The sequence below is a fragment of the Lissotriton helveticus genome, chromosome 5_1, assembly GCF_964261635.1.
Source record: "Lissotriton helveticus chromosome 5_1, aLisHel1.1, whole genome shotgun sequence".
Lineage (NCBI taxonomy): Eukaryota > Metazoa > Chordata > Amphibia > Caudata > Salamandridae > Lissotriton > Lissotriton helveticus.
In genome coordinates, this window is record NC_136065.1 from 53,395,352 (window position 1) to 53,423,248 (window position 27,897).

The 27,897-nt window shown below is 49.5% G+C and overlaps 1 protein-coding gene across 1 annotated transcript in view; it reads right to left on the minus strand.

Moving 5' to 3' along the window:
• ABCF1 (ATP binding cassette subfamily F member 1) overlaps positions 1–27,897 on the minus strand; it is a 254,988-nt gene that overhangs the window by 13,502 nt on the left and 213,589 nt on the right. Inside the window, exons 24-27 of the mRNA XM_078641704.1 lie at positions 27,402–27,472; positions 25,049–25,081; positions 19,973–20,141; positions 11,259–11,323 (exon numbers count right to left, since the gene is read on the minus strand). Coding sequence (XP_078497830.1) covers positions 11,259–11,323; positions 19,973–20,141; positions 25,049–25,081; positions 27,402–27,472 — 338 coding nt within the window. The remainder of the gene's footprint in view (positions 1–11,258; positions 11,324–19,972; positions 20,142–25,048; positions 25,082–27,401; positions 27,473–27,897) is intronic.

A 27,897-nucleotide genomic window follows, 5' to 3' on the forward strand; every position in this document is an offset into this window, starting at 1 on the left:
CCCTGCACTGTGTAGTGGAGCACATGAGCTCCCCACCCTTGGAGAGATGCGTCCGTCGTCAGGATAATCTGTGGCACCGGCTCTTGAAACGGTCGGCCCTTGAAAAGGTTGTGTGGATTCCACCAATGCAGAGAGCTGGATGCCCGACCGGTCACCAACACAAGGTCTTTCAATTGCCCGTGAGCCGGATTCCACTGACGTGCCAAGCACTCTTGGAGCGGACGCATATGAAGTCTCGCGTGCGGGACTATGAAGATGCAGGAGGCCATCATGCTTATCAACTGCATGAACACTCTGGTAGGAAGTGAGTGTTGTGGTCTGAACTTTAGGATCAGCGACTGCATGTTGCTTATCCTCACTGGATTTGGCTGAGCCGTAGCCGCCAAAGTGTCTATCGTCGCGCCCAAATACTGCCGCACGTGGGCTGGCTGAAGGTGCGACTTTGGATAGTTGAGCGAAAACCCCAGACTGTGCAGAAGGTGAATGGTGTGGGACATGTCGGCCGCGCACTGCTGGGCCGACTTTGCTTGAACAAGCCAGTCGTCCAGGTAAGGGTAGACATGGACGTTCTGTCTCCGGAGGTGCGCCGCCACTGTCGCCAGACATTTTGTAAACACTCTGGGGGCAGTGGTCACCCCGAAAGGAAGGACTTTGAATTGGTAATGCTTGTTTTGGATGGTGAACCTGAGGTATTTCCTGTGGGAGGGGTGGAGTGGGATGTGAAAGTATGCATCCTTGAGGTCCAAGGTTGCGAGAAAATCTCCCTGGTTCAGCAAAGGAAGAACTTGTTGCAGTGTCAACATGTGGAAATGCTCTGAGAGGATGTACCGATTCAAGGGCCGTAGGTCTAGAATCGGTCTGAGCGTGCCGTCCTTTTTTGGAATCAAGAAGTACAGGGAATATACCCCTGTGCCTTCTTCCTCCACTGGCACGAGCCTTTTTGCAGCATGGCCAGAACTCCCTGCTGCAATAAGTGCAAATGCTCTCGTGACATAGGACGGTGTTTTGGGGGCATGTTGGGTGGAGTGTCTGTCAGCTCTAAACAATAGCCGAACTGGATAAGTTGCTTGACCCACCTGTCTGTGGTGATGGACTTCCACACTGACAGGAACCGCTGGAGTCTCCCCCCGACCGGTGTTGTGTGGTCGGGGGGCAGTGACCGGGAGTCACTGCTTGTTGGTGGCAAAAAAATGGGAACTGTTGTTGCCTCTGCCTCTGCCCTTGGAGCTGTTGCCCCGGTATCCTCCTCTACTCTGTTTGGGGTAGGATGACTGCGCCCCGCTTTTGTTGAACTGCGTCTGCTGTGACATTTGTCCCCTGGTAACACCTCAATTGCCTGAGCGACGAAAAGTGTTCCCACGAAACTGCTGTGACTGTAGAGCCCCCATGGACTTGGCGGTCTCAGTATCCTTTTTAATTTTCTCCAGTGTGGTGTCGACCTCAGGACCAAACAGCCTGTCTGGGTTGACCGGTTGGTTGAGGATGGTTGTCTGTATCTCGGGCTTGAAGCCGGAGATTCGGAGCCAAGCCTGCCTCCTCAACATCACGCTAGTATTGATCGCCCTTGCCGCTGTATCCGCAACGTCAAGGGCGCACTTGATAGCAGCGTTGGAAATGAGTTTGCCCTCTTGTACCAGCATCTCAGCCCCCTCCTTGTACTGCTCTGGCAGGTGTTGCAACAGGGTCTCTAGGGTGTCATAATGTGCCCTGTCGTATCTGGCCAACAGCGCCTGTGTGTTTGAAATGCGCCAGATGTTTGCCGCCTGTGCTGCCACCCTCTTCCCCGACGCCTCCAGCACTTTTGACTCTTTGTCCAGGGGAGGAGCTTCACCCGTGGTTTGAGAGTTAGCTCGTTTGCGAGCATTAGAGACCACTAAAGAGTCCAGTGGCAATTGGCCCCTTCTGTGTGTTGGATCGCCAGGTGCCGGTCTGTATTTCTTCTCAATTCTAGGGTTAACAACCCTTGATCTTGTGGGCTCCTTAAAAATGTCCGCAGCATGCCGTAGTACCCCCTTTAACATGGGAAGAGTTTTTACAGATTTTTCTGCCGTGGAAAAAGTGTCAAAAAGGAAGTCTGCTTCCACAGGGTCAGCGTGCATATAAACGTCATGGTTCTTAGCTGCCCTCTCTATCAAAGCATGAAACGCCGTTGAATCCTCGGTGGGAGATGTTTTGACGTTAAAGACCTGTGGGTCAAGGGTCGCCTGCTGATCCCCTTGATCCCCAGTGTCCACCCAAGAGTCTTGTTGCTCATCAGGCTCAGTGTGGGTTGGGAAATTATATTCCTCATCCTGCTGTTCCCCATCTTCTCCATCCGAATAGGTGGGCGATGGTGTTGCCCCCCTTGCAGGGTGTTGAATCCTGGGTTCAACCAGTACAGGAGTGTCCTCCGCAGGCCTTCTGCGTTTCAGGGGAATCCTAAAGGACTCCAAGGGCTTTGACGCCGTAATCTTCCGCTTTAGAAGCGTCAGCTTCCCGGTGTCGGCGTCGATGAACTGCTCCGACTGCTCCGACAAAGAGTTGTTGACGCGTTAGACCCCCAGCCGGGGGAGCCGCCTTCGACCTCTCTGGGTCCTTGGGCACCGACCGCGGTGCAAAGGCCTTCGGCGCCACCTTAGGTGGTAGCGTGAAAAGGATTGGTGTGGAAGCTTGTGGCGTTGGGACAGCCTTCTTCGCTGCGGAAGGGACTTTCGGTTCCGACGCGGAAGCTCTGTCCTTAATACGTTTTAGTGAGTCCGAGACCTGCTTCGTGAAAGAAGCTGACGGCTTCGTCGATCCGACCGATGTCCTCGGGCCACCCCCAGAGGAAGACTCGGGCATCGGCCCCTTCTGCGTGTCCGAGCGAGGTGCCGGAGCATCCGTCTGCGGAGCACTGCGATCCCCGACCACAGTAGCGGACGTGGACGCCGACGACTTCGCCTCGACAACCTTGACCCTTGGCGTCGTCGCGCCAGACTTCGACTCCGCGCCCTTGGCAGCCGTTGTGTCGACTGGCCTCTTGGATTTCGGCTCGACGGCCTTGGCGTGAACGGCCTCACCCGTCTTCTTGGGCTTCGGGTCGACCGCTGTGCTCGTCTTCTTGGGCCTCGGCTCGACCGCCGTGCTCAACGCCAAATCTACGGTCTTTTGTGAGCTTGGTTCCTTGACCACTTTCGTCGCCATCGAGGGTGCGACACTTTTCTTCGGCTTTGAGACCTCCGAAGACGACGGGGGTGGAGCAGACGTCTTCGGTTTCGATGGTGTGTCGGCCATTTTAGTTGTTGACACCGAAAGTTTCGGTTTAGATTTAGTTAATGGCGGCTCTGCCGAAGCGTCCGTGGCCGGGCCAGAAGGCGGGGCCGTGGACATTGGAGTAGGGTCTATGGTAAGGCCATGTGGCGATCCTTCGACCCGAGCCTTATTAAATGTTCTAACGGGGTATAGCTCTTCCTCCGAGCTATCTTCCATGGCCCCGTAGGCCTCTTCGTCGTCCCCTACCTCCTCGACTAGTTCCTCCACGTCTTGGCCCTCGGCGTCCGCTTCATAGTCGGACTCGACGACCACCGAAGGAGGCGAAACCTGAAGATGGACCTGTTGCTCGTCCGCTTCCTCATTGACGAAGATGTCCACTGGTACTAGAGCCGATCGCCGGGCCTCGAGGCACTCCTCATACAGCTAAGATCAAAAGATCTCCGCCAAAGAGCCCTCACTGAGGGGCCCGTCGGGCAGTGCAGCTCCGGCATGATGAGGAGATGATGAAGCATGGCACCCCCTCGAGTTTCTGAGGGCACTTTGATCTGATCACTCGTATCCCCTCTCCTGGATCCCTCAGACAGGACCAACTGATCCACCTGTTCGAGGTCTCACTTCCCTTGAGACTGAGGAACGCACCCCTGCGTGTTAATGAATATGCTACTTACCAGTATGCATCTGTTCTTGGCATGTAGGGCTGCTAACATTCATATCTTAGCATTAGATCGCCGCCTAGTGTTGGGTCCGGATGATCGCACATTGTTGTCCTGGAAGAGTCTTCGAAGTATCCTGAGATAGGTGGCTCCTCCCCTGGACTACAGTGCGCATGGGCATCGGCTCCATCCCCAGATTGTTTTTCGCCATTGTGGCAGAAGATGGAGTGAAAAGTGTAAAGGATGTCCATGCTAATGATTGAATACAATAGTATATCTGCAGCTGCGACAGGCACCGGGGAGGAGGGTGGGCGATATGAATGTTAGCAGCCCTACATGCCAAGAACAGATGCATACTGGTAAGTAGCATATTCAGTTCGAGGCATGTGGGCTGCTAAATTCATATCTTAGCATAGAATACATAGCAGTCCCTCCATTAGCGGCGGTTGCCCGTGCCAGCTGCAGAAACCTGAAAAAGTGTTTTGAGAACAGCCTGTCCAACAGCAGCTTGCTGCTTGGAATGCACATCAACACAGTAGTGTTTTGTAAAGGTATGTGGTGTAACCCACGTGGCTGCTCTGCAAATGTCCTCTAAAGGAATGTTCCCTAGGAAAGCCATGGATGCCCCCAATTTGCGTGTGGAGTGCGCCCTTGGGGGTATCGTCAAAGTGCGCTTGGCCTTTTGATAACATATTTGGATGCACTTAATCCACCTGGCTATTCCTGCTTTGGAAATAGGGTTGCCTTTGTGTTGTGGTGAGAAGGCAACAAAAAGTTGTTTTGTTTTCCTAAAGTGTTGTGTCCTGTCTATGTAGTACATCAACGCCCTCCATACGTCTAACGTATGGAGCATTCTCTCCGCCACCGTTTGTGGGTTTTGGAAGAATGCCGGCAAGTCAATAGTTTGGTTGAGATGAAACTGTGACACCACCTTCGGAAGGAATTTGGGGTTAGTACGTAGCACTACCCTATTTGGATGAATCTGAATGAATGGCTCTTGGATTGTGAGCGCTTGCACCTCACTAACACGCCTCAGTGACGTAATAGCAATTAGGAAAGCTACTTTCCACGTTAGGAACTGGAGTTCACACGAGTGCAGTGGTTCAAATGGTGGTCCCATCAGCCTGGTGAGGACCACATTGAGGTTCCACACCGGAGCTGGCGGTGTTCTTGGGGGAATGACTCGTTTCAGACCTTCAAGGAAAGCTTTAATGGCAGGCACCCTGAAGACAGAGAGATGCTGCCTATTCTGAAGATATGCTGCGATGGCGGATAGATGTATCCGAATGGAAGTGTACGCTAGATTGCACTTGTAAAGATGTAACAGATAGCAAATGATGTTAGGGATAGATGCATCTAGTGGGTTGATGTAATTTGCTGTACAGTAAATGACAAAACGCTTCCATTTTGCAGCATAACATGCTCTGGTAGTTGGCTTCCTTGCCTCCTTGATGATGTTCATGCATTCTGGAGGTAGGTTAAGGTATCCGAACTCTAGGACTTCAGGAGCCAGATTGCCAGGTTGAGCTGTTGCGCATCTGGATGCTGAATTTCTCCATGGTTCTGCGTCAAGAGACTGGGCTTGAACGAGCCAGTCGTCCAGGTAGGGGTAGACATGGATGCTCTGCCTCCTGAGGTGCGCCGCTACTGTCGCCAGACACTTGGTAAACACTCTTGGGGCTGTGGTGACTCCGAAGGGTAGGACCTTGAACTGATAGTGTTTGCCTTGGATAGTGAACCTGAGGTATTTTCTGTGGAACGGGTGTAGTGGTATGTGGAAATACGCATCCTTGAGGTCCAAGGTTGCTAAGAAGTCCCCCTGGTTTAACAAGGGAAGAATCTGTTGCAGTGTGAGCATATGGAAATGTTCTGACAGTATATACAGGTTGAGGGGATGTAGATCTAGAATGGGTCTGAGAGATCCGTCCTTCTTTGGAATAAGGAAGTACAGGGAGTACACCCCTGTGCCTTCCTCCTCCACCGGCACGAGCTCGATTGCGCCTTTTTGCAGCATCACCACTACCTCCTGCTGCAATAAGTGCAAGTGCTCTGCGGACATAAGCCGTTGCCTTGGTGGAATGTTGGGTGGAGTGGATCTTAACTCTAGACAATAACCGTACTGTACAAGTTGTCGCACCCACCTGTCTGTGGTGATGTTTTTCCAGACGGGCAGGAACTGCTGCAGTCTCCCCCCGACAGGTGTTAAGTGGTCGGGGGGCAGCGACAGAGAGTCACTGTTTGCTTGGGGCAGAGGAGCGGGAGTTGTTGTTCTCTCTGCCGCGTCCTCTGGTGCTGTTTCCTCGGTAACCCCCCTTGTTCTGTTTGGGGTACGAGGATTGTGCTCTACCTCTAGAGAATTGTGACTGTTGACCCATCTGTCCTCTGGTGACTCCACGTGCACCTGAGCGACGAAAATTATTGCCACGAAACTGTTGTGATTGTAGGGCCCCCATAGACTTAGCAGTTTCGGTGTCTTTTTTAATCTTTTCAAGGGTGGTGTCAACATCTGGACCAAACAGTCTATCAGGATTGACTGGCTGATTAAGTATGGTTGTTTGTATGTCAGGTTTAAACCCCGATATGCGGAGCCACGCCTGTCTCAGCATGACGCTAGTGTTAATGGCCCTAGCTGCTGTGTCTGCGGCATCAAGTGCACACTTTATGGCTGCGTTGGAGATCAGTTTTCCCTCCTCTATAAGCAGTTTGGTGCCCTCTTGGAACTGCGGAGGCAGGTGTTGTAAAACTTGCTCTAGGGTGTCGTATTGCGCCCTATCATAACGTGCCAAGAGTGCCTGTGTATTTGCAATACGCCAAAAGTTGGCAGCCTGTGCAGCTACTCTTTTGCCTCCAGCCTCTAGCACTTTTGACTCCTTATCCGGGGGAGGAGCTTCACCCGTAGTTTGGGAGTTGGCCCGTTTGCGGGCATTTGCGACCACCAGGGAGTCCAGCGGCAACTGTCCCCGAATGTATGCAGGGTCTGCAGGTGCTGGTCTGTACTTTTTTTCAATACGTGGATTGACCACTCTCGCCCTGGTAGGTTCTTTAAAGATGTCCGCAGCATGTTTGAGGACCCCTTTGAGCATAGGCAGTGTCTTTACTGTCCTTTCAGAGACTGAAAAAGTGTCAAATAGAAAGTCTTCTTCTACTGGGTCAGCATGCATGTCCACATCATGATTAGCAGCTGCCCTTTCAAGGAGTGCATGAAAACCTGCAGAATCTTCAGTTGGGGATGCACGTGCACTGAAAGGCTGTGGGTCAGGCTGTGGGTCTTGGCCCACATCCTGGGTGCCTTGGTCACCAATGTCATCATATGAATCCGGCTGTGCATCTGGTTCATTGATGGGGAAATTGTACTGGTCATCTTCATCATATCCCTCCCCCTCAGATTGTTCTGGGGAAGGAGTTGGGCTCCTTCTTGGAGGAGGCTGGATAGGTTCCATGAGGCCTGAAGCGTCCTGAGGAAGCCTTTTCTTCTTGAGGGGGATTACATAGGAGTCCACTGGCTGTGAAGTGATCCTCCTCTTGTAAAGGGTCAATTTGCCCGTGTCTGCGTCGATAAAACGATCCGAATCCTCATCTGAGTCGAGTACCCGACTTGAAAGTGCCCCTGCCGTTGAAGAATCCGACTTCTTTGGCGTCTATTTCGTTGAAAAGGCCTTCGGCGCCTCTTTTGGCGGCAGAAGGAAGAGAAGTTTACCCGCAGGCTTCACCGGAATGTCCATCGGCTTCTGTGGCGATGGAATCGGAGCCGACGTAGCAGAGGCCTTCTCCCTGATTCTCTGCAGTGAAGAGGCGATGAGGGACGTGTCACTTTCAGTGGCCTTTGGCGCTGACGAGGAGGTCTTGACCTTGCCCTCGGATCCGACGTCCTGGTGGCCCTTCTGAGTCTTTGACGAAGATGCCGCAGCCGCCGACCGAGAGTCCTTGGACCGATGCGCAGATGTACCAGCCTTCGATCCGTGTGACTTTGTCGGCTCCGTCTCCACCACGCGTCCGACTAACGGAGTCCCAGCCGGAACCGGAGCCGTTTCGCTGGCTTTTGCGGGCTTTGACGGCGCCGCAGCGGTTGACCCGCGCCGACCACCCTTCTTAGAGGATCCCTCCACCGGCGTCGATTTTGACACGGTGGAATCGACAGATTTCTTCGACTTCTGTGGACCGGAGGTCGACGGAGTCGATGAAGCAGCGGGTTTGGTCGGTTTCGTTGGTACGGCCACCATCTTAGGTGTGCTCGAATCCGTAAGTTTCGGTTTCGATTTTGGGTCGGCCATTTTAGGTGTAGTCGATACCGTAGGTTTCGGTTTCGGTACGGCCTGCCCAGCAAGTTTGTCCGTGGCCGGGCCGGAAGGCGGGGCCGTGGCTTGCGGTACGGGGTCTAGGGTAAGGCCGACAGGCGATCCAGTGACCCGATCTCGATCTTACCTCTTCGACGTCCCCTACCTCTTCGAGGTATTCAAGGCCTTGACCCGCGACTCCGTCGCCGTCTTCCGGATCCGCCTCGACCTCCGTCTCGGGCGGGGAGATTTGAAGATGATGACTCTGGTCTTCGTCTTCTTGGTCGCCGAAGATGTTTTCTGGATCTGGGGCCGCTTGTCTGGCTTCAAGGCGCACCGCGCGCCGAATCTTGAGTGTTTTCTTGGACCTGAACTGCGCGCAGGCCCTGCAGTTGCCGTCGTCATGGTCTGGCGAAAGGCATTTGTTACAGACCGGGTGTAGATCTATATGTGGGTACTTGGACCCACAGAGTGGACAGAGTTGAAACGGACTCCGCTCCATGCTGTAAAGTTGCAGTCGTGTCGCGATGAGAAGGCCTCGATGTCCGAAGAGCGTAAGCACTCCGCTGATTCCGACTCCAAGAGACGGAAGAACTCGAGACCGTGCGCAAACAATACCGACGCTATGAAAACAAAGCCTTTTGGCCTTAAAAAGTTAGTTTTTCTCGGTTCCGACAGAGAGACGTCGAGACCGCATCCGAACCCAATGGCGGAAAAAAACAATCTGGGGATGGAGCCGATGCCCATGCGCACTGTAGTCCAGGGGAGGAGCCACCTATCTCAGGATACTTCGAAGACTCTTCCAGGACAACAATGTGCGATCATCCGGACCCAACACTAGGCGGCGATCTAATGCTAAGATATGAATTTAGCAGCCCACATGCCTCGAACTTGTGGAGCATCGAACCCCAGAAAGGTGATGGATTGCGATCTGTAGAAAGGCGTGACTACCTGTGACAGCATTGCCTCTTGTCTAGGAAGAAGGAATATATGGTTGCTGCACAAGCTAGGTCTTACATTCGCTCAACTCGCTGGGCCGATGTTATGGTGAAGAGGAACACCATTTTGATAGAGGAGGGAGAGAACAACTGTACAACAGGTCGAATGGAATCCATGTCAGGAAGGCGAGAAGTAAATTAAAGTCCCACAGCAGCATCACAAAAGGTGATGGCGAGAACAAGTGGATTAGCCCTTTTAAGAAATGCATCACTGGTGATTTGAAAAGGGATTGCTTATTTGGTAATCATAGAAAGACCGAAAAGCATTTTACTGTGGACAAAGGAAGGCCTTGCTGGGCCAGAGAAAGACAAACAAGAGGAAGTTAAGCAACTTAGCATTCAAGGGTTGGATGTCAAGAAATGAACACCAGACAAAAAACTTCTTCCAGTGTCCTGCATGTACAGTTCTTTGAGAATGGATGCCTGGCTGCCAAGATGACATCAACCACTTCAGAAGTAAAATCGAAAGACAGCAGCAGTCACCATGCCATTTGCACACGTGGAGGCATAGGTTCAGGTGCAGGGCCCAGGGTCTGCTGCGACAGGGGTCCTCCTGAAGGGGCAGCAAGACTGGAGGACGTATGCTTCTGACCAGAGGTTCCGGATACCACACTCTGCTTGTGCAGTCTGAATGACTTGGGCCCCGGTCGCTCCGGATTCTTTTCAGTACTCTGGGCATGAGCAGAAAGGCATACAGGAGTCCCAACACCCAGATCAGAGGAAAGCTGTCTCCCAGGGAGAACTGCCTTAGGAACACACAAAAGCTTTGACGCTGTGTGCTCTCTGTGGTGGCAAAACGATCAGGCCACAGAGCTCACCCAACCGATGCGGTCAGACAGCTTGGCCCACCTCTGAGTGTATCCGCTAGCCAATAGCGGCCGAATTTGGCCGCTCCGACGTTTAAAGATTCCCACCAAGTGTTCGGTGACCAAGGAGATGCCCTGGGAATTTAGCCACTTCCAGAGACACGGAGCCTCCTTCCATAGGACCCACAACTCCATCCTGCTGAATGTGTTGCAATACCACATGACAGGTGTGTTGTCCGTAGAAACCTGGATCCGTTCCTCTTGGATAGTCGGAAGAACCACTTTCGGTGCCAATCAAATTGCTCACAAAATAGGTAGGTTGATGTAGAAAAGTCTTCTGACCTCCACCTCTCCAGGATATACCTCTTTAACCTAGCAACAATGTTTCCATTATGACCATTAGTTCTGGGCGAGGTAGGCAGAGGGGTATGCCGCCAGTCCAACGGCAGTAGAGCAGCAGCCACTGCAGAGCTTTTGCAGTCTCGAACACCTGTATGTACTCTGAGAAGTCCCGTTGGTGCTGAGCTCACTGAGAATTCAGATCCCACTGCAGAGTCTGCAGGCGACCACGAGACCTCAGACCTCTATCACTGAGACTCAGGTCAAGGTTTGAAATTCCAGCACCACAGCTCGAATGTCCTGGACTCTTAGGCAGACTGAATTCTCAGGAGAATACAATATCCAGGCTAGCTTCGATGAAGGGGAGCTGCTGTGAAAGAGTGAAGTGTGACTTTGGCACGTCGTCGTGAGGTGGCTCATGACTGAGGCGATTTTGCCTTCAGTAGACAATTTGTTGAGGGTTCACAGCCTCTGCAGAAGGGCTGCGCCTTGGCGAACACTTGATGTGCACTAGTAGGGGCAAAGGGGAGCACAGAGAACTTCTATTTTCCATGATCTGTAGCACCCAAAGATCACAAGTGATGCCCTGCTATTCGAGAAGGTGAAAGGTGGCACAACCTCATACAGGGAGATCCTGGGCTTCTGAGGGCACATTAAAGAGGTTTTGTGGTGACTGCTTGGGTGTTGGTCAGGGGGTGGGGGATCAGGGGGGGGGCATGGTCGGGGCTGACTAGAGCTTGTAAAAAGGTAGCACTGTCCTGTATCTGTAGCACTATGGCAAGCAACAACTGATCATTGCCCCTAGGAAGGAGCTCTCTCCAGCTCACAAGTCTGGGATCCTATCTTATTGTATCCAGGACATCATGAAGCGGAGATACTGAAGGAGACTAGAGCATCATGAGTCTTGTCAATACCAACACATCCCTAATCAATGGGTGGAGGATTTCTGGTACTCACCAAAATCAGGACATCTGGCTGTCGGCACGAGAGCTCTGCAAACACCACACGGGCCTTCTGTCCACCTAAAAAGTTTTCAAAAGTTTAATCAAAGTGTACAGGCAGCCCCTGGCAACACAACCCTCATCCATCGATGGAACCTCCTTTGTAACTGAACCTAGCAGTGTACAGGAAACCAACAACCTCAAACTGAGAACCCCCAACCACGGGGGAAAACCATCGACACAATACTACCCCTAGAGAGACAGCCCCAGCTATGAACAATGATCATTTTGCAACAGCACCTCACCTTTATGTCTACTATTCATATGCACAAGACACTTGACTTTACACCACAATATTGTATATACAACACACAAAGGCAACCCCTTGACAGCAAAACACCAACCAAAAACAGCACCCAAACTATAGGGGGAAATCTTGTTCATAACCAACAGCGTCAACATACTCTAGGCACAGACATGCACAGGATCCCTTTGACATTAAACCCACACGTCACATACTCCAGCCACAACCATGGACGAGAAATACTAGACAGCACAACCTCCAGCCACAAACTTACTTACCTTCAGTAACCCTCTGCCTGGTCTATCTAGCCGCGGATTTCTCATGCGACAGACTGAATCCTGAAACTTTTCAGTAGTATCTCAATACCCAGGTAGGTGTCCCCGCGCGGCTCCGCATTGATGCAGTTACACTTCTTTAAGGACTTGTAGGGCCTATACAGGTGCATTTACCGCTGTGGAAGTCAGTTGCTTTGGAAACTGTCTGTGTCCACAAAAGCAAAGTGGTGTGACCACTATCCAGAGTTCTTGATGTTATTAATGGATAGAGTCTAATCACAGAACAGGGAGCACGGCAGGGGGTGGGTGAGAAATCTGCAGCTCGAGGGAGACACTTCCAGAAAGGGTGTTAACAAAGGTAAGTAACTAGTTCTTTTGATAGAGACTTCTAGAGTCCTCAGCGTTGGAATAGATACCAAAGCTGAAACTATTTGTAGGAGGGTCTTTGAATGGACTCAAACCAGAAAGTCCTGCTGGACCGAGCTGGCAAAGTGCCCCTCTCGCAAAATATGACTGTCCAGACAAAAGTGCTTTGAGAATGTATGGCGGGACGCCCACATAGTCGCCTGGCAAATGTTCGGGATGGGGACTCTGGGTAGCAGCTTTGGCCCTGGTAGACGGAGCACGCTGTCCTTCCGGAGGCTGCTCTTTAGCCAATGTGTGGCAGATCATAATGCAGAGCAAACTCCAGTGGGAGAGGATTCTCTTCTGCACAGCCTTCCCCTTTTCTGCTTCAGCGAACCCCACAAAGAGTCAAGCGTCTACCTGGTGATCTTTAGTATGTTTTATGTAGAATATTTTCCCCAGTCTCCGTCTGTGACGGGTGGTCCCACAATCCCCCTCCCATTTCTCTTTCAACGCATCTAGAGGCGCATCGATTGAAGTTCTAAAGGTACGATCGAGGCCAATGAAGGCCTCGATGTCTCCTGAGGTGGTAAAGACAAGGTGACAGCCCTGATGTAGTGTGGGTTCTCCATGTTCTCATGGCCATCTGCCTTGAATAGCTGCCACTATTGCCCGATATAATAGGTAGTGAGCTGCTGGTATGTCAAAGTCGTCCATCAGCTAATCAACGGATAGTAGTTCTCCCCCAAACCTCGCTCCACACATGTATCTAATCTGGGCAGATGAATCACTGGGATAAGGGTGGACAGCCACTGTAACAGTATACTGGGTTAGTAGGGGTTCCCCTTTTGGTCTTTTGTAGGCAGCAGGTTCAGCAATATTTGGTAACTGTAGTTTACATGGCTCCATAGCTGCGCAGTGGGGTGCTGGTATCAATTGCACTGGCCAATGCCACGGGGGAGGGCGCATTAGGGTTGCACCGTTACACTACTACTTTACCAGCAAGCATCCACTTTGTCACCCATTGCAGTTGCATCGCCAAATAATAGGTTTCCAAATCCGGTGCCGCTAACCCACCCTCCGTCATCGGGTGTTGGAGTTTAGCAAGTGCCACCCTCTGTCCACCAGCGTTCCATATTAAATCAATAATGAGTTTAGTTCTCAAAGTTTGTTCCAGGGACTGCAACCAAAAGTATAGGAGCCTGGGAGCTGCAATCACTTTGGCAACTGCTACTGATCGAGGGAGGGTTTTCCAGAAGGTCACAGACGCTCGTCGGGAAGGTATGGCCACGCCAATGTTGAACGCCAATGTTGCCCTCTATAATAACTGGTATTGTCCTATATATGCGAACTGAGAGGTATTTTATCGTCTCGGGTTCCCATGATACTCTTTATATTAGGAGGAGGGGGTGGAGAGTGTCCTCGTAGGACAGCCGGATTGATAACAGGCTGATTTTCTGCCAGTTACCTCGCAGGCCAGACAGGGTCCCAAAGCGATCGAGGAGTTGTATGGCCTTGCTGATGTCTGAGCATTTATCAATAAGAGCAGCGTGTCTTCTGCATAGAGCGCAATATGGTGTAGCCTACCAAGGCTGTTCACACCCTTGTAGTGAGAGCCCATCCATGCTCCACACGCTAACGGTTCGACCGCTTTTGCAAACAGCAGTGGGGGACAACGGGCCTTCCGGCCAGGTGCCCTTCTCTACTGGGTGTCAGAGACCACTCCCCCGATTTTGACTCGTGCTGTGGAGTTGGAATATAGTAACTGCGTCCCTTTAATAAACCCTGGATCTAATCCTAAGGATTTTCTTCATCATGACGGAGATAATTCCAGTCTAGGCTATCCGGTGCCTTCTCGATGTCAACTTAAATGATTAGCGCGTCTGTAGCGATATTTGGTGCACCTAGTAAGAAGACTATAAGTCGCAGTATGTTTAGCACGGTGTTCCGGCTGAATGTGAATCCTGCTTGGTCTGAATGTGTAAGTCAATGCATATAGGGCAACAGGCGGAACGCCAGAACTGTGCTCAACAGTTTGCAGTCAATGTTTAACATTTATAGAGGTCTGTATACCTTAACATCATAGTGTTCGACAGGGTTTAACAGAACGGTCAACACCTTCGTAGTGGATACAGGTAAAGACCCGCTTTGCCTTGCTTCTCTGCAGACCCCATCTAGCCGCTGGACTATTTGTTCAACGCAGGTAGCATAGAACTCCACTGGGAGACCGCTGGCCATGGGTACCTTCCTCTGGGTTATGTTCTTGACTGCTGCAGTGATTTCTTGTGGAATGATGTCGCTACCAGATCCCCTTGCTCAAGAGTGAGTGTTGGCAATGGCTGTAAAAAGGTCTTGTGTGTAAGGAGGTCATTGTGATCAGCTCTGGCATACACTTTCATTTAGTAGTGTTGAAATACATTATTTATGTCGCCCTGCCTGTATAGCCAGACTCCCTCAGGATTCTCCATTTCTAGTATTGTGAAACTCTTTTAGGGGTTAGCTACCCATGCCAACAGTGCCCCTGATTGGTCTTTCGGCATGCATTTTCACCACACACTCTTTGTAATTGAAGAACCTGAGGCTCTCGACCAGTTCTGCCAGTTTCTCTTTTCCCTTCAGGAACGTGGTCTGTCTGTCCGGTCTGCCAGGTCCGTCTTCCTCCCTTTCCCATAGTATTGCCTCCTGGACGTTAATGTCAGCCACCAATGTGGGGCGAACTCCCACTACGGTCGCAATACACTGCCCCCTAATCACCACCTTAAAAACATCCCATTCCAACAGTGATGATGTGGCAGTGCCTCATGTTCTGTAAAATTGTTCTGGGTTCCCTCCTCTTTAGTGTGGTGGAAGGCTGGGTCCTCCAGGTTTTCGACCCTGAACATTCAACTAGGAATTGTAGTGCGTGTCTCGACTCAGGCAAGAGCCCGAACAATAGGATTCTGATCAGATATTGTTCTAGCAAAGTATTCAGAATTAACAGCCGTAGCTTGAATATCAGGCATGCATAGGTGATTTGCTGGTTATTTTGCCGCTCCTTGGATGACTTCATTGTGTAAAATCCATCTCTAAGGATTGAATTATTCCATCTACCCTTATTTTGCTTTTTCAATTACGGACTAATGATGCCACTTCTCATCATTGTATAAATGCCTATACATTCTTGCACCTTAATTGAAGCCCTGACGAAGTTCCTTGGCACACATGAACCAAACGGTTTGGCTGTGCTTCAAGTGATTTATACTAATTTTGAATAAAGAAGAATTTATGGCCTTAACTGGCTCTGCTGAACAGTTATTGAGTGCACCTCCTTTTCATCAAACCCATGCATAGGAAGGAGCCTAGACGAACATGTAGTTTGTGCAGCACTTGGAGTAATCGCAGGAGTGGGGGTGAGTAATCATTAAAAGTGTCCTCGATTCTCCAGTGCCACTGCCAATCACGGACGTTCCTTACCAGGCATTCCGTCAGAGCACCTGGAGACAGAAGATGCAAGCGCTTCATTTGGGGATCCGCAACTCTGTTGAAATCCCCCCAGTGAGATCCGCATGAGGCATATGTGGTGCAATCACCTAGGAGAGGTCATCCAAGAACCAGGCCTGGTCAGTGTTGGGAACACAGAGTATGCTGTATAATATGTTTGACCCCATCAGCGTTCATGAAGGGAAAATCCTTCAGCAGCAGTCAGATGTGTCTCCTGTATCGGTGTCTTCTGAAGGAGTAAGATGCATCTCCTGTATCGGTGCCTTCAGCAGCAGTCAGATGCGTCTCCTGTATCGGTGCCTTCAGAAGGAGTAAGATGCGTCTCCTGTAGCGGTGCCTTCAGCAGCAGTCAGATGCGTCTCCTGTATCGGTGCCTTCAGCAGCAGTCAGTTGCGTCTCCTGTATCGGTGCCTTCAGCAGCAGTCAGTTGCGTCTCCTGTATCGGTGCCTTCAGCAGCAGTCAGTTGCGTCTCCTGTATCGGTGCCTTCAGCAGCAGTCAGTTGCGTCTCCTGTATCGGTGCCTTCAGCAGCAGTCAGTTGCGTCTCCTGTATCGGTGCCTTCAGCAGCAGTCAGTTGAGTCTCCTGTATCGGTGCCTTCAGCAGCAGTCAGTTGCGTCTCCTGTATCGGTGCCTTCAGCAGCAGTCAGATGCGTCTCCTGTATCGGTGCCTTCAGCAGCAGTCAGATGCGTCTCCTGTATCGGTGCCTTCAGCAGCAGTCAGATGCGTCTCCTCTGTGTCTCCTGCATCGGTGCCTTCAGCAGGAGTCCGATGCGTCTCCTGCATCACTGCCTTTAGCAGGAGTCAGATGCGTCTCCTGTATCGGTGCCTTCAGCAGCAGTCAGATGCGTCTCCTGTATCGGTGCCTTCAGCAGCAGTCAGATGCGTCTCCTGTATCGGTGCCTTCAGCAGCAGTCAGATGCGTCTCCTGTATCGGTGCCTTCAGCAGCAGTCAGATGCATCTCCTGTATCGGTGCCTTCAGCAGGAGTCAGATGCGTCTCCTGTATCGGTGCCTTCAGCAGCAGTCAGATGCGTCTCCTGTATCGGTGTCTTCAGCAGGAGTCAGATGCGTCTCCTGTATCAGTGCCTTCAGCAGCAGTCAGATGCGTCTCCTGTATCGGTGCCTTCAGCAGGAGTCAGATGCGTCTCCTGCATCGGTGCCTTCAGCAGCAGTCAGATGCGTCTCCTGCATCGGTGCCTTCAGCAGCAGTCAGATGCGTCTCCTCTGTGTCTCCTGCATCGGTGCCTTCAGCAGGAGTCAGATGCGTCTCCTGCATCGGTGCCTTCAGCAGCAGTCAGATGCGTCTCCTCTGTGTCTCCTGCATCGGTGCCTTCAGCAGGAGTCCGTTGCGTCTCCTGTATCGGTGCCTTCAGCAGCAGTCAGTTGAGTCTCCTGTATCGGTGCCTTCAGCAGCAGTCAGTTGCGTCTCCTGTATCGGTGTCTTCAGCAGGAGTCGGCTGCGTCTCCTGTATCGGTGTCTTCAGCAGGAGTCGGCTGCGCCTCCTATATCAGTGCCTTCAGCAGGCGTCAGATGCGTCTCCTGTATCGGTGCAGAAGGATTCCCCTCTGCTTGAGGTAAGCATGAACTGTGTCTCTTGTTGCTCAGACCGCAAACATTCCAGGAGATCATTTTATAGTGTGTGATCTTCCTTGCCATTGCAGTGCTGTGACAGTGCTATTTCCCCCCAACATCTGATCTGGCTGTGATCCTCTCAAATCAGTTTAATCTAGAGTCAGGAGAAACTAGGGTCAATGAGAGGCACTCCGCAAGACTCCCACTGACCATGGATCGCTGCTTGCCCGTCACGAGCACTAGGCCCAGCCACATGTGAGAAGAAGTGGGAGAACGTGGGTGCTAGGAATCTTGTGGATTCCTGCTGAATCTGGAAGCTTACATCATAGAAATGCAAGGAAAATGTACATTTGTAGGTAAAGTTTGCAGGGCACTGTGGGTAGGGATACATGTGAGGCATACCACCCTGGACGCCCCTGGGTTTCTAGTTTTCAGAAATATCTAGGTTTCGTAGGTTTCCCTGGGTGGCTGTCACTCCCTGGCCATAAAAACACTGCTACCCCCATTGCCAATTCAGATCATTTTTGTGACAGGAAATGTTGAGGGTTTCACATCGTATTTGCAGCTTTTTATGTCACGGGCAAGAGGCCTACGCACAGAGGAGAGGTACCATTTTTAATCCGAAGAATTAAGAAAATGCTGGGAAGTTTGTGGCTCCCCAAGTCACCCCATTCTGGATTCCCCTAGGTGTCTAGTTTTGAAAAATGTACAGGATTGCCAGCTGAGTTAGGGTCCAAAATCCACAGCTACCCACTTTGAAAAGAAAATGGGCCAGTTTTGAATGTGATGCATTCATGTTGTGTTTTTAGCCATTTCCTTTTGCGGGCACAATTCGTACCCACACAAGCGAGGTACCATTTTTTATCAGAAGACATTTTGGGAGCATAGAATAGTAGGATTTTTTTTTTCTACTATTTGGATTTCAATGCATTTGTGCCTTCCAAATGTAATCCAGACTGAGAAAAAAAACATTTTGAAAAATACCCTCTTAATCGTATGCGAGTGCGGGTAGAGTACCCTCAAATTCAGAGATGTACAAATAACCACGGCTCCTAAACTCTATATCTTGTGCTCATTGCAGAAAGACAGATTACCGTTATACCTATTTTTCACCATATGAATTGGTCCATTCTCACGACACAAAAACCATTGTACAGGACAGCTCAGCTGTTGGCTCTGGGTACCTCGGGTCTTTGAAGACCCTACATATCTACAACCCAAGGGGTGGAGCCAACATAACGCTACACTGCTTTTGTAAATCGGCCATTGTGATGAAGAGTTACAGATGGAAGCAATGTTTGCACCTACTAGTTTCCCATATTTCTTTATTTCAACAGTTTGTTTTTTAGGTAAAACCCAGAGGGATCTACACACATGACCCCCATGCTCAATTAGGAATTTAGTCTACTTTTCAGAAATATGTACATTTTTCCTGGGTTTCACACTGGTTTCCATAACAAACTGGTAGAAGGTTGAAAGCACAAAATAATCTCCAAAAGGGCTACTTCTTTGAAAAATGGCAACACTGTGGAAAGAACTTAAGTTTCTGGATTCAGCTCGGCATGTTCCTGAAAGATGGGAAGATGGTGCCTTTAGCTCAGCAAACCGTTTGGAGATGCAATTTGTTATGGCAAAAAAAAAAAAAAAACACTTATCCAGAGCATTTCTTTCCAATTTTCCCACCCCAAAACTCAAAAAGAATCAATATTTTGGCCATTTTCTTGGTCCCTCCATGAGAATTCACAAACCATGGGAACCTTTTGAATCCCCAGGATGTTTGAAAAAAGGACGCATATTTGGAGTGGATATCTTATGCGCACAAAATGTTATGGAGGCCTAAGCACGAAATACCCCAAATAGCCCCAAAAAGGCTTAGACCGGAGTGGGGGCGGATCAGGGAGGTCAAGCAGTGAAACGATTAAAAGTTGATTGATCAGAACCATGGGAAGCAAACACAAGGCGCCCACATTGTTATAATAGGTATTGAGGTCTCCAGCCTCCCTCCCATCTTTCAGCCTCTCTATACCTCACAGAAACAAGAGTGAACGCTTCAGGAGACACTGCACGACAGATACGATGAGCTTGCACCACCTTGACCTGCCGTAGGCCACCGTGGTTCAGCTGGAGAAGAATGCTAAGTTTATTTTTCACCCTCCATCTGAGGATAGTGTTCCCTTTGATAAGGATGATGATTGTGATTGCAGGCCAGGTTAAAGAGTGTCTTTTAACCTCAAAGTATTATAGATAACGAAATATAACCCTAAATCTAAGCTGCACGGTACCTTCGTTCTTACACCAGGCCCCATTGGTGCTTCAACCACTTGAACATTTGACAGCAGCCACACATTCACAGCATATGGATCTCCCTAAAACAGACGGAGCTCAGATTATGTCCAACACCCCAGTGAACATGGACTTTGGGATCAGTGGCCCCACGTCAAGTTTTTTTTTATTAAATGGAACTTTCACGGGAGGGTCAGTTGAGCGAATTGGACTGTAAACAAAGCCCATAGTAAGTATCATAACCCTGACAGAATATTTTTTTCTTGATGGCCTGCTAGCGGGATACCCAGGGCTGCCCTTCTAGACTGTACTCTGCTTGTCCTAGCACTTCGAGTCGACTTGCGCATCAGTCTGTAAAAGTACCTACTCGTAAGAATCTACCTTGTGAGTAGCAGTAGGCGAAGCCCATGGATATTCATCAAAATCACTTATATTAAGGGAGGAGACTTATACGTTTTCAGCTTGTACCTGATAGCTTGCAGATCTGGATAGTGTGTGCATGGCTCTCCAGTCCGAAGCGCCCTAGGCACTTGCGTGCATCTTGATAGGGAAGGTTGAAGTTCCTTTGCAAATACTCCGTGGCCGTCTCTTCCATACTTAGCTGGTCCGCGTACTGCTGGTTGAAGAAGCCAATTTTCTGAAGGAGGAGGAGAAACAAAACATTACTTTGTTTTGTGGAGGTTAACGAGCCTAGAATGCATCATGGGGAATAGAATCTGGAAACGTTATGCTGCGCTCGGTGCATCTCTCGAGGCCATTAATCTGGATTTTGGAGGTGTATGCTGTTGTCGGACAGCAATCACCAAAGAGAATCAAGGTTTGGGTCAGAGCTGTATGCTGCTGTGAGGTCATGGGGTGCACAAAATGGCGTGGTTGTGCGACCTCGCCATGTAATACACCACCAACCCCTTTAGGACCAGTATGTTTTGTTTATTAACCTTAACTCAACTCTGGGTAGCTGTGGCTCTGAGCAGCAAGACCTATGCAAAGGGCCAAGAGTAAAGCATTTAAACCGCATCAAAACAATTAAAGAAATCGACAACACTTTATAATAATAGACTGTATTCTTATACATTTTAAGACACAACGAAAAAGATATGCAGAAAGTTTCCGGAGATATAGTAATCAAGTTTTTTTTTAGCTGACTGTGAACAACCACTGGCAAATTCAACCAAACTTTTCATCAAAGTTTAGGCTAGTTGTAATGCCACTGCTTAGAGCCACTTTAGACAACTAACTCAAACAGGGGGCCAGAGAGGGGGATCAGCCAGGTCCTCAGAAACAGTTACTTCAGCAGGGGGAGCAGTCCTCTGTCAGTTTCAGGCACTTTTATCCATTGCAGAGCGTTCCTATGGAGCGGTCCTGATGCGAGGGACACAGGATGCTGAAGATGTTCAAATGATACTGAGGATGCGATGCAGCAAACAGGGGTTTAGCTGGGGCTATTCCTCGGTCAACGAAGGGGGTGAACCGGTCCTGGTCAGAGACTCAAAGTCCAATGAATTCCTCTTGGTGTTGGCAGAAGCCCAGTCGCCACTGGACTACCGGTGGCCCAGTACTGAGTTCACAGGCCAATCCTTCCTGGGTCAATAACTCATCCTCTGTGGATCCCAGCTGCATTTCTATGACACCCTCAGGGCCAGTGAACTTGGGTGCAGCTTTCTGCATCGGGTCCTGGTCACTGGTGCTGCACGGGGCTGGCTGATGATTTTGGGTCACCAACTTGGCGCAGCGGGCTTCTCAGCTTTTGTGTCCCTGTGCTGTGAAGAGGATGCCAGCTCACTGACCCAGGGAGTCTTTTGGCTTTGGCTGGGCTCTAAAAGAATAATGTTACTTACCCAGTAAGCATCTGCTCTTGACATGTAGAGCTGTAGATTCACAGGCTGTGCACACTCCTGCCATCTAGTGTTGGGTCAGGATGTATGCAAATTGTTTTTCTTCGAAGAAGTCGGTCCTAGTTATGAGGTAAGGTGACTCCTCCTTTCGGTGATAGTGCGTATGGGCATCGACTCCATCTTCAGAATGTTTACCAGTAAGAGGGTGAGAATGGACTAAGTAAGTGTAGTATAGAGATGTCCATGCGTATGAGTATATGGTTAAGAACTTCAACAACTACAGGGACACGGGTGGGCGCATGTGAATCTACAGCTCTACAGGTCAAGAACAGATGCTCACTGGGTAAGTAACATTATCCGTTCGAGCGAAATCCCTAGGTTTCATTCTTGACAAAAATTTGGCTTTGAAGGACCATATAAATACCTCAGCCAAAGGAGCACTTTTCACTCTGACACCTCAAGAAAATCAAACCCTTCATCCCTGTAGATGACTTCAAATGGGTCGTACAATCACTAGTCCTCTCTAAACTGGACTATGGCAATGCCATCCTCACTGGAACCCCTAAAGTCCACCTAGCCCCCCTTAGAGCTGTGCTCAATATGGCGGCCAGGCTCATTACTGACTGTAAACGATTTGACCACATCACGCCTGCCCTCAAATCCCTAAATTGGCTGCCCATCGAAGGAAAATGCTTTTATAAGACTGTCTGCATCACGCACAAAGCTTTCCACCAACAATCCCCGGAGGACCTAACAAAAAAACTCAAAAAAGCGTGCAGCTCCAGACTGATGAGAAGCTCCACTGCGCTCCTCTTCGTCCCTCCGTTACTAAAAAAGAATCCACCCAAACTCGCTCCTTCTCTGGAAATGCTCCGAACATCTGGAATGCCCTCCCGAGGGACCTGCGCTGAAACCCCTCCTACCGCAGCTTTCTGCTTACCTGGTTCTCCTTTCGCTCTCCCTTTTACTCTTCCTTCTGTGTACCGCAACCTTAGCTCTCCCAGTTGCGCTGTTATCATAGCAGCTCCAACTACTGTTTAGCGGTCTGTGGGCACTCTCCCTTTTTAAAAAATGTTTAATTATCTTTTGCTCTCTACCCCCCTACCCCTGCCTCTACAATTTGTTCTTCCTGTTGATACTCTATTCTGCTCCGAGTCGTTCCCTCCATGTTATTATTTGAATGTTTATAACCTGTGAATCATCCAGAATTCTGCCGCCCTTCACTTAAAGAAAGATGTGCTTGCTCTTTAATGGTTTTTTTTGCTCTAAACTATTGCTTTTTTTGACTGCTCCTCTAAAGCGCTCTGATACCTCCGGGTCTAGCCAGCGCTATATAAAATCTTACAAATAAATAAATAAATAAATAAATAAATAAACCAGTTCATCCATAGGGCCTTGCCCTTTGATAACGGGTGTGGGTACCTGGAGACGAAGTATGGTCATTTTGTATTTTCGGCTGCGGCAAATAGGTCTATTTGTGGAAACGCCCACTTTTGGAAGTACAGAAGGAGAACTTGGTGGAGAAGTTTCCACTCTTGGATTTGTCGTCTTCTCCTGCTGAGAAGATCTGCAATTCGATTGTTTACCGCAAGGAGATGCTCTGCCAGAAGATAAATCTTGTGGTGAATCGCTGATTTCCAAATGGCTCGAGCAAGTGTTGACAGTTGGAGAGTGTGTTCCGCCTTGCTTCTGCACATAGTACTTTGCGGTCATATTGTCCGTCCGGACTAGGACAGTCTTGGCTATGAGGAGAGTGTGGAAAGCTTTTAGTGCTAGGAAAACAGCTAAGAGCTCTAGATAGTTGATGTGGGGAGTTTGTTGCTCCAATATCTTGTTTTGTGTAACTTTTCAGATGAGCCCCCCAACCTGTTAGAGATGCTTACATGTTGTGTATTCTGGCTAATTGGGAGAAGCTAGAGCTTTGACTGTGTCTAGAGTGGCTCCTAGATAAGACTGCTGCAGGTGAGATTTTTGCGCATTGATGGTGAAGCCAGTTGATGAAGTAGATCTATTGTGATCTGTGTGTGTTGCAGACAGTGCTGGTAAGAGCTGGCTTTGACGTGCCAGTCGTCTAGATAAGGGAAGACGTGAATTTGTCGTCTTTTGTGATGAGCAGCGACCACTGCTAGGCATTTGGTAAAGACATTGGGCGCTGTACTTACTCCGAAGGGAAGTGCTTTGAATTGGTAGTGCTTGCCTGCTATCTTAAATCTTGGGTATTTGTGATGAGCTGGATGAATCTAACATAAAAATATGCGTCTTTTAATCCAGGGTAGACATAGTCTGCTATTTGCAAAAGAGGGAGCAAAAGTGGGAGCACTTGTTGAAGTGTTACCATGTGAAAACGTTCTGACAGTATGTAGAGGTTTAGCTACATCAATGGAGAGCTGACCGAGCACGGTTAGGCCTCGAAGGCCATCCACAAAGCTTTCCGATAGAAGAGAGATTCCGATGCTGAAACAATACGCAGAGAAGTGGGAACGTGCACGAAAACAATACTGTCTAGGTAGAGAAGATTGCGCGTCGAAGGGAACAAGAGAAACGGTTTCGAACCGGAGCGTAGCAATATTCTTCCGAACCCGATGGCGGAAAAAACCCATCTGAGGATGGAGTCGATGACCATGCGCACTATCACCGAAAGGAGGAGTCACCTTACCTCGCGACTAAGAAAGACTGCCTCGAAGAAAAACAACTTGCAAACATCCGGACCCAACACTAGATGGCAGGAATATGCAAAGCATGTGTATCTACAGAACACATGGCTTGAAAGTAAATGTTATTCTTGATAGAGTGTCTGGCTGAGGTAAGATATCAGGGTCAGAGTCTTTTTTATGTTGGATCAGTGAATGGAGTGGAGATTGCTTTTCAGCGTAGAAGCCGGTTTTGGTAACAAAGTGTCTTGACTTCGATATTCAATAGTTGTCAAAGATGATGTTGGGCATCGAGTGGTCCTAACTATAGTTGTCAGGTTTAAATGCGGAGGTGGTTTTCAGCAACGGTGCAAGGTAACATTTCTAAGCTGTTCCTTGGTATGGAGGCGTGCCGTCTATGGAGGTCAATCCTCCAGTTCAGCGCATCGCTCAGTTCTGAGCAGTCACAGTTTTTAAGTGTGGCTTCTATGGAGGTCAATCCTCCGCTTCATCCGATCGCTTAGTTCTGAGGCAGTCACAGTTCTTAAATGTGACGCCTATAGAGGTGAATCTTTCGATTCATCAGATTGCTCTGTTCCGAGATAGTCACAGTTCTTACGTGTGCCTTCTATTGAGGTCAATCCTCTGCTTCATTTGATCGCTTGGTTCCGAGGCAGTCCTAGTTCTTGTAGTAGTCAATTCCTTGCTCAATGTTTTCCCAGTTTCGAGCATCAAAAAGTTTAACAGATGCGCAGCATCAACATCGCAGCTTAAACACATACGAGATGACCACAAGATGCAGTCTATAGCTTGAGGGATTGCGGGTTTCAGGGTAGTGTCACGAGGCTAAGATCCGATGTAAGGGGTGCACACAGGATGTGCTCTCCAGCTACACATGCAGCAAACATGTTTCTTCATCGAGTGACCTAGCTTCTTTGCATTTAGGTAGAGGTGTTTAACATTCCAGAATTTCAATGAAGGCACTATGAAAACCAATAATGAGACATCAGACAGTAGGAGCTTTATGCTAATTTAGGGGGAGGGGCAGAGGTATAAACAGAGAATCTAGAGAAACTTACGAGTCTGTGGTTCTTCCTCATTTCTCCTTTTGTCTAGAAAGAAAGTGGAAAAAATCTGTGTTATAAGGACAGGTTGCCATCATCGCTTGCATGAACAGTCCCAAGTTAGTATTACTGAATGTGTTAGTAAAGCTTCCTGCGTGTTAGTACTTGGCGTGCTCGGTGTATCGGCGGCGTAGCGGTGGCTAACAAGAGCACCCCATGCGGAAAGGCACAAGTTGCATTGATAAGGTACCACAAGCCTGGTTTTGTCAATCTGGAGTGCAAACATCGTTTAAAATGCTTTGCTTTGTGTGCACATGGCTTGGTGTGTGCACAGTGCATACTGAGCGCAAAGACCTGGCTTTGGACACATCTGTCTGCATACTGAACGCAAAGACCTGGCTTTGGACACATCTGTCTGCATACTGAGCGCAAAGACCTGGCTTTGGACACATCGGTCTGCATACTGAGCGCAAAGACCTGGCTTTGGACACATCGGTCTGCATACTGAGCGCAAAGACCTGGCTTTGGACACATCGGTCTGCATACTGAGCGCGAACACCTGGCTTTGGACACATCTGTCTGCATACTGAGCGCAAAGACCTGGCTTTGGACACATCGGTCTGCATACTGAGCGCAAAGACCTGGCTTTGGACACATCGGTCTGCATACTGAGCGCAAAGACCTGGCATTGGACACATCTGTCTGCACACTGAGCGCAAAGACCTGGCGTTGGACACATCTGTCTGCATACTGAGCGCAAAGACCTGGCATTGGACACATCTGTCTGCACACTGAGCGCAAAGACCTGGCGTTGGACACATCTGTCTGCATACGGAGCGCAAAGACCTGGCATTGGACACATCTGTCTGCATACTGAGCGCAAAGACCTGGCTTTGGACACACCTGTCTGCATACTGAGCGCAAAGACATGGCTTTGGACACATCTGTCTGCATACTGAGCGCAAAGACATGGCGTTGGACACATCTGTCTGCATACCGAGCGCAAAGACCTGGCTTTGGACACACCTGTCTGCATACTGAGCGCAAAGACCCTGCTTTGGACTCATCTGTCTGCATACTGAGCGCAAAGACCTGGCGTTGGACACATCTGTCTGCATACCGAGCGCAAAGACCTGGCTTTGGACTCATCTGTCTGCATACTGAGCGCAAAGACCTGGCGTTAGACACATCTGTCTGCATACCGAGCGCAAAGACCTGGCTTTGGACACACCTGTCTGCATACCAAGCGCAAAGACCCTGCTTTGCACTCATCTGTCTGCATACTGAGCGCAAAGATCCTGTATATTATGTCAGAACCTCGTGTTTTGCGTACCTATTGGAACGGTGTGTACCCAGATACTTTGTTCACCCCCACTTGAGCACCCACCCTGAGAGTAGTGTTTAGTTACACAACCACCCTTATTATTTATCTTTATAGGGCGACTCCAGGGTCCACCCCTTTTAATTAACCTTTCAGACCCCTGAATAAACTACTTTGAGGTTACTGAATGGTTATTTTAACTTCCTCACACTCACTAGTTATTATATTTTTTTTACTAGGCCCCCAGACTCCCATGCACAACTGCGGCATCTCCGAAAAAAGAACTCCGCCAAAGAGCCCCTTTGCGGGGTCCGCGAGGGACTGCAGCGCCACCCACACGAGGAGCAACGCCCAATGATGATCTAGGGCGACCGTAAGGTTGTCCGAGGGCACTAGGTTACCAAGGAGGCGCATTCACCTCACCTCACACATCTTTCACAACACCACCTGTAAGTCCTGAGTAAGAGCTATTCAAATGCACTCATACTTATTTTCATTTCGTTAACTTTTCTTTTGGAGCATCCTTTATTTAGGCATACTCCCCTTGAGGAACTTTTGACCCCATTTGTGCTGTCACATGTACACCAAATATACACAGCAGGCAGGCCTTGGCTTAGTGTAATCACAAGGGAATACACAGTGTTTGCATGGCAGTGTGCAAGATTTGCTCTCTGCAGTCCGGAGTGAAATCTAGGAGTATGCACAAGTTAGTATGTCTTAGTACACGCACATCATTGTGAAAAGCGTAAGTACATGCGTTGGAATTCATGCATGCTTGTGAATAACAGATATATGTCTTGGTATGTCGGCATTACTGAACTGCATTGCGGCATGCCTTGAAATGCGTGCAGAACATGGATGCAGTTTTTGGTACATGTGTAAGCCTTCATGTGCCTGCATGAGAGAACTGCATTCTTGCATGTTTTTGTACGTGTGCGTGACTGAACAGCATTGGTGCATGCCTTCGTCTGAACTACATCCATGTCTGTCTTGCTATGTACACCGGGAGGATACAAGAGCGGTCTTGGGTCTGCCACGAGGACTCACCGGGTTCAGCTTGCCTGTTAACAGGAGCAGTAAGGTACTCTTCCCCACACCATTGGGTCCCACAATACAGACTGAAAGAGAAACAAAATAGGATGAGCAGGACACAGAGAAGGAATCGTTACTTGCTTGTAATCCTAGTTCTCCATCAATACAACCCCAAGTCTGACGGGAAGGAGTAGGTGCAAGCGGGGCATATGTGTGTGAGGGATATACAAACACGCTGCCCCCAAAGCACCAGGCATGATTGGGGGAGGGCAGCTATAACCTGGGGCATGTGTGCGAGGCTTATTCAAACATGATGTACTCAAGGCAGCAGGAGGAAGTGTGTGGGGGGGGATAAAACCTGGGGAATGTGTGTGGGGATTATACAAGCATTCTGTAGTCAATACAGAATGAGGACGTAAGGGTGGGGTCTGTAACCTCCGGTATGGGGGACATAAAAGCAAACTATATAGAATGGCAGAGAGAGGGATACGTGCAGACTCCAAGCTGTGAC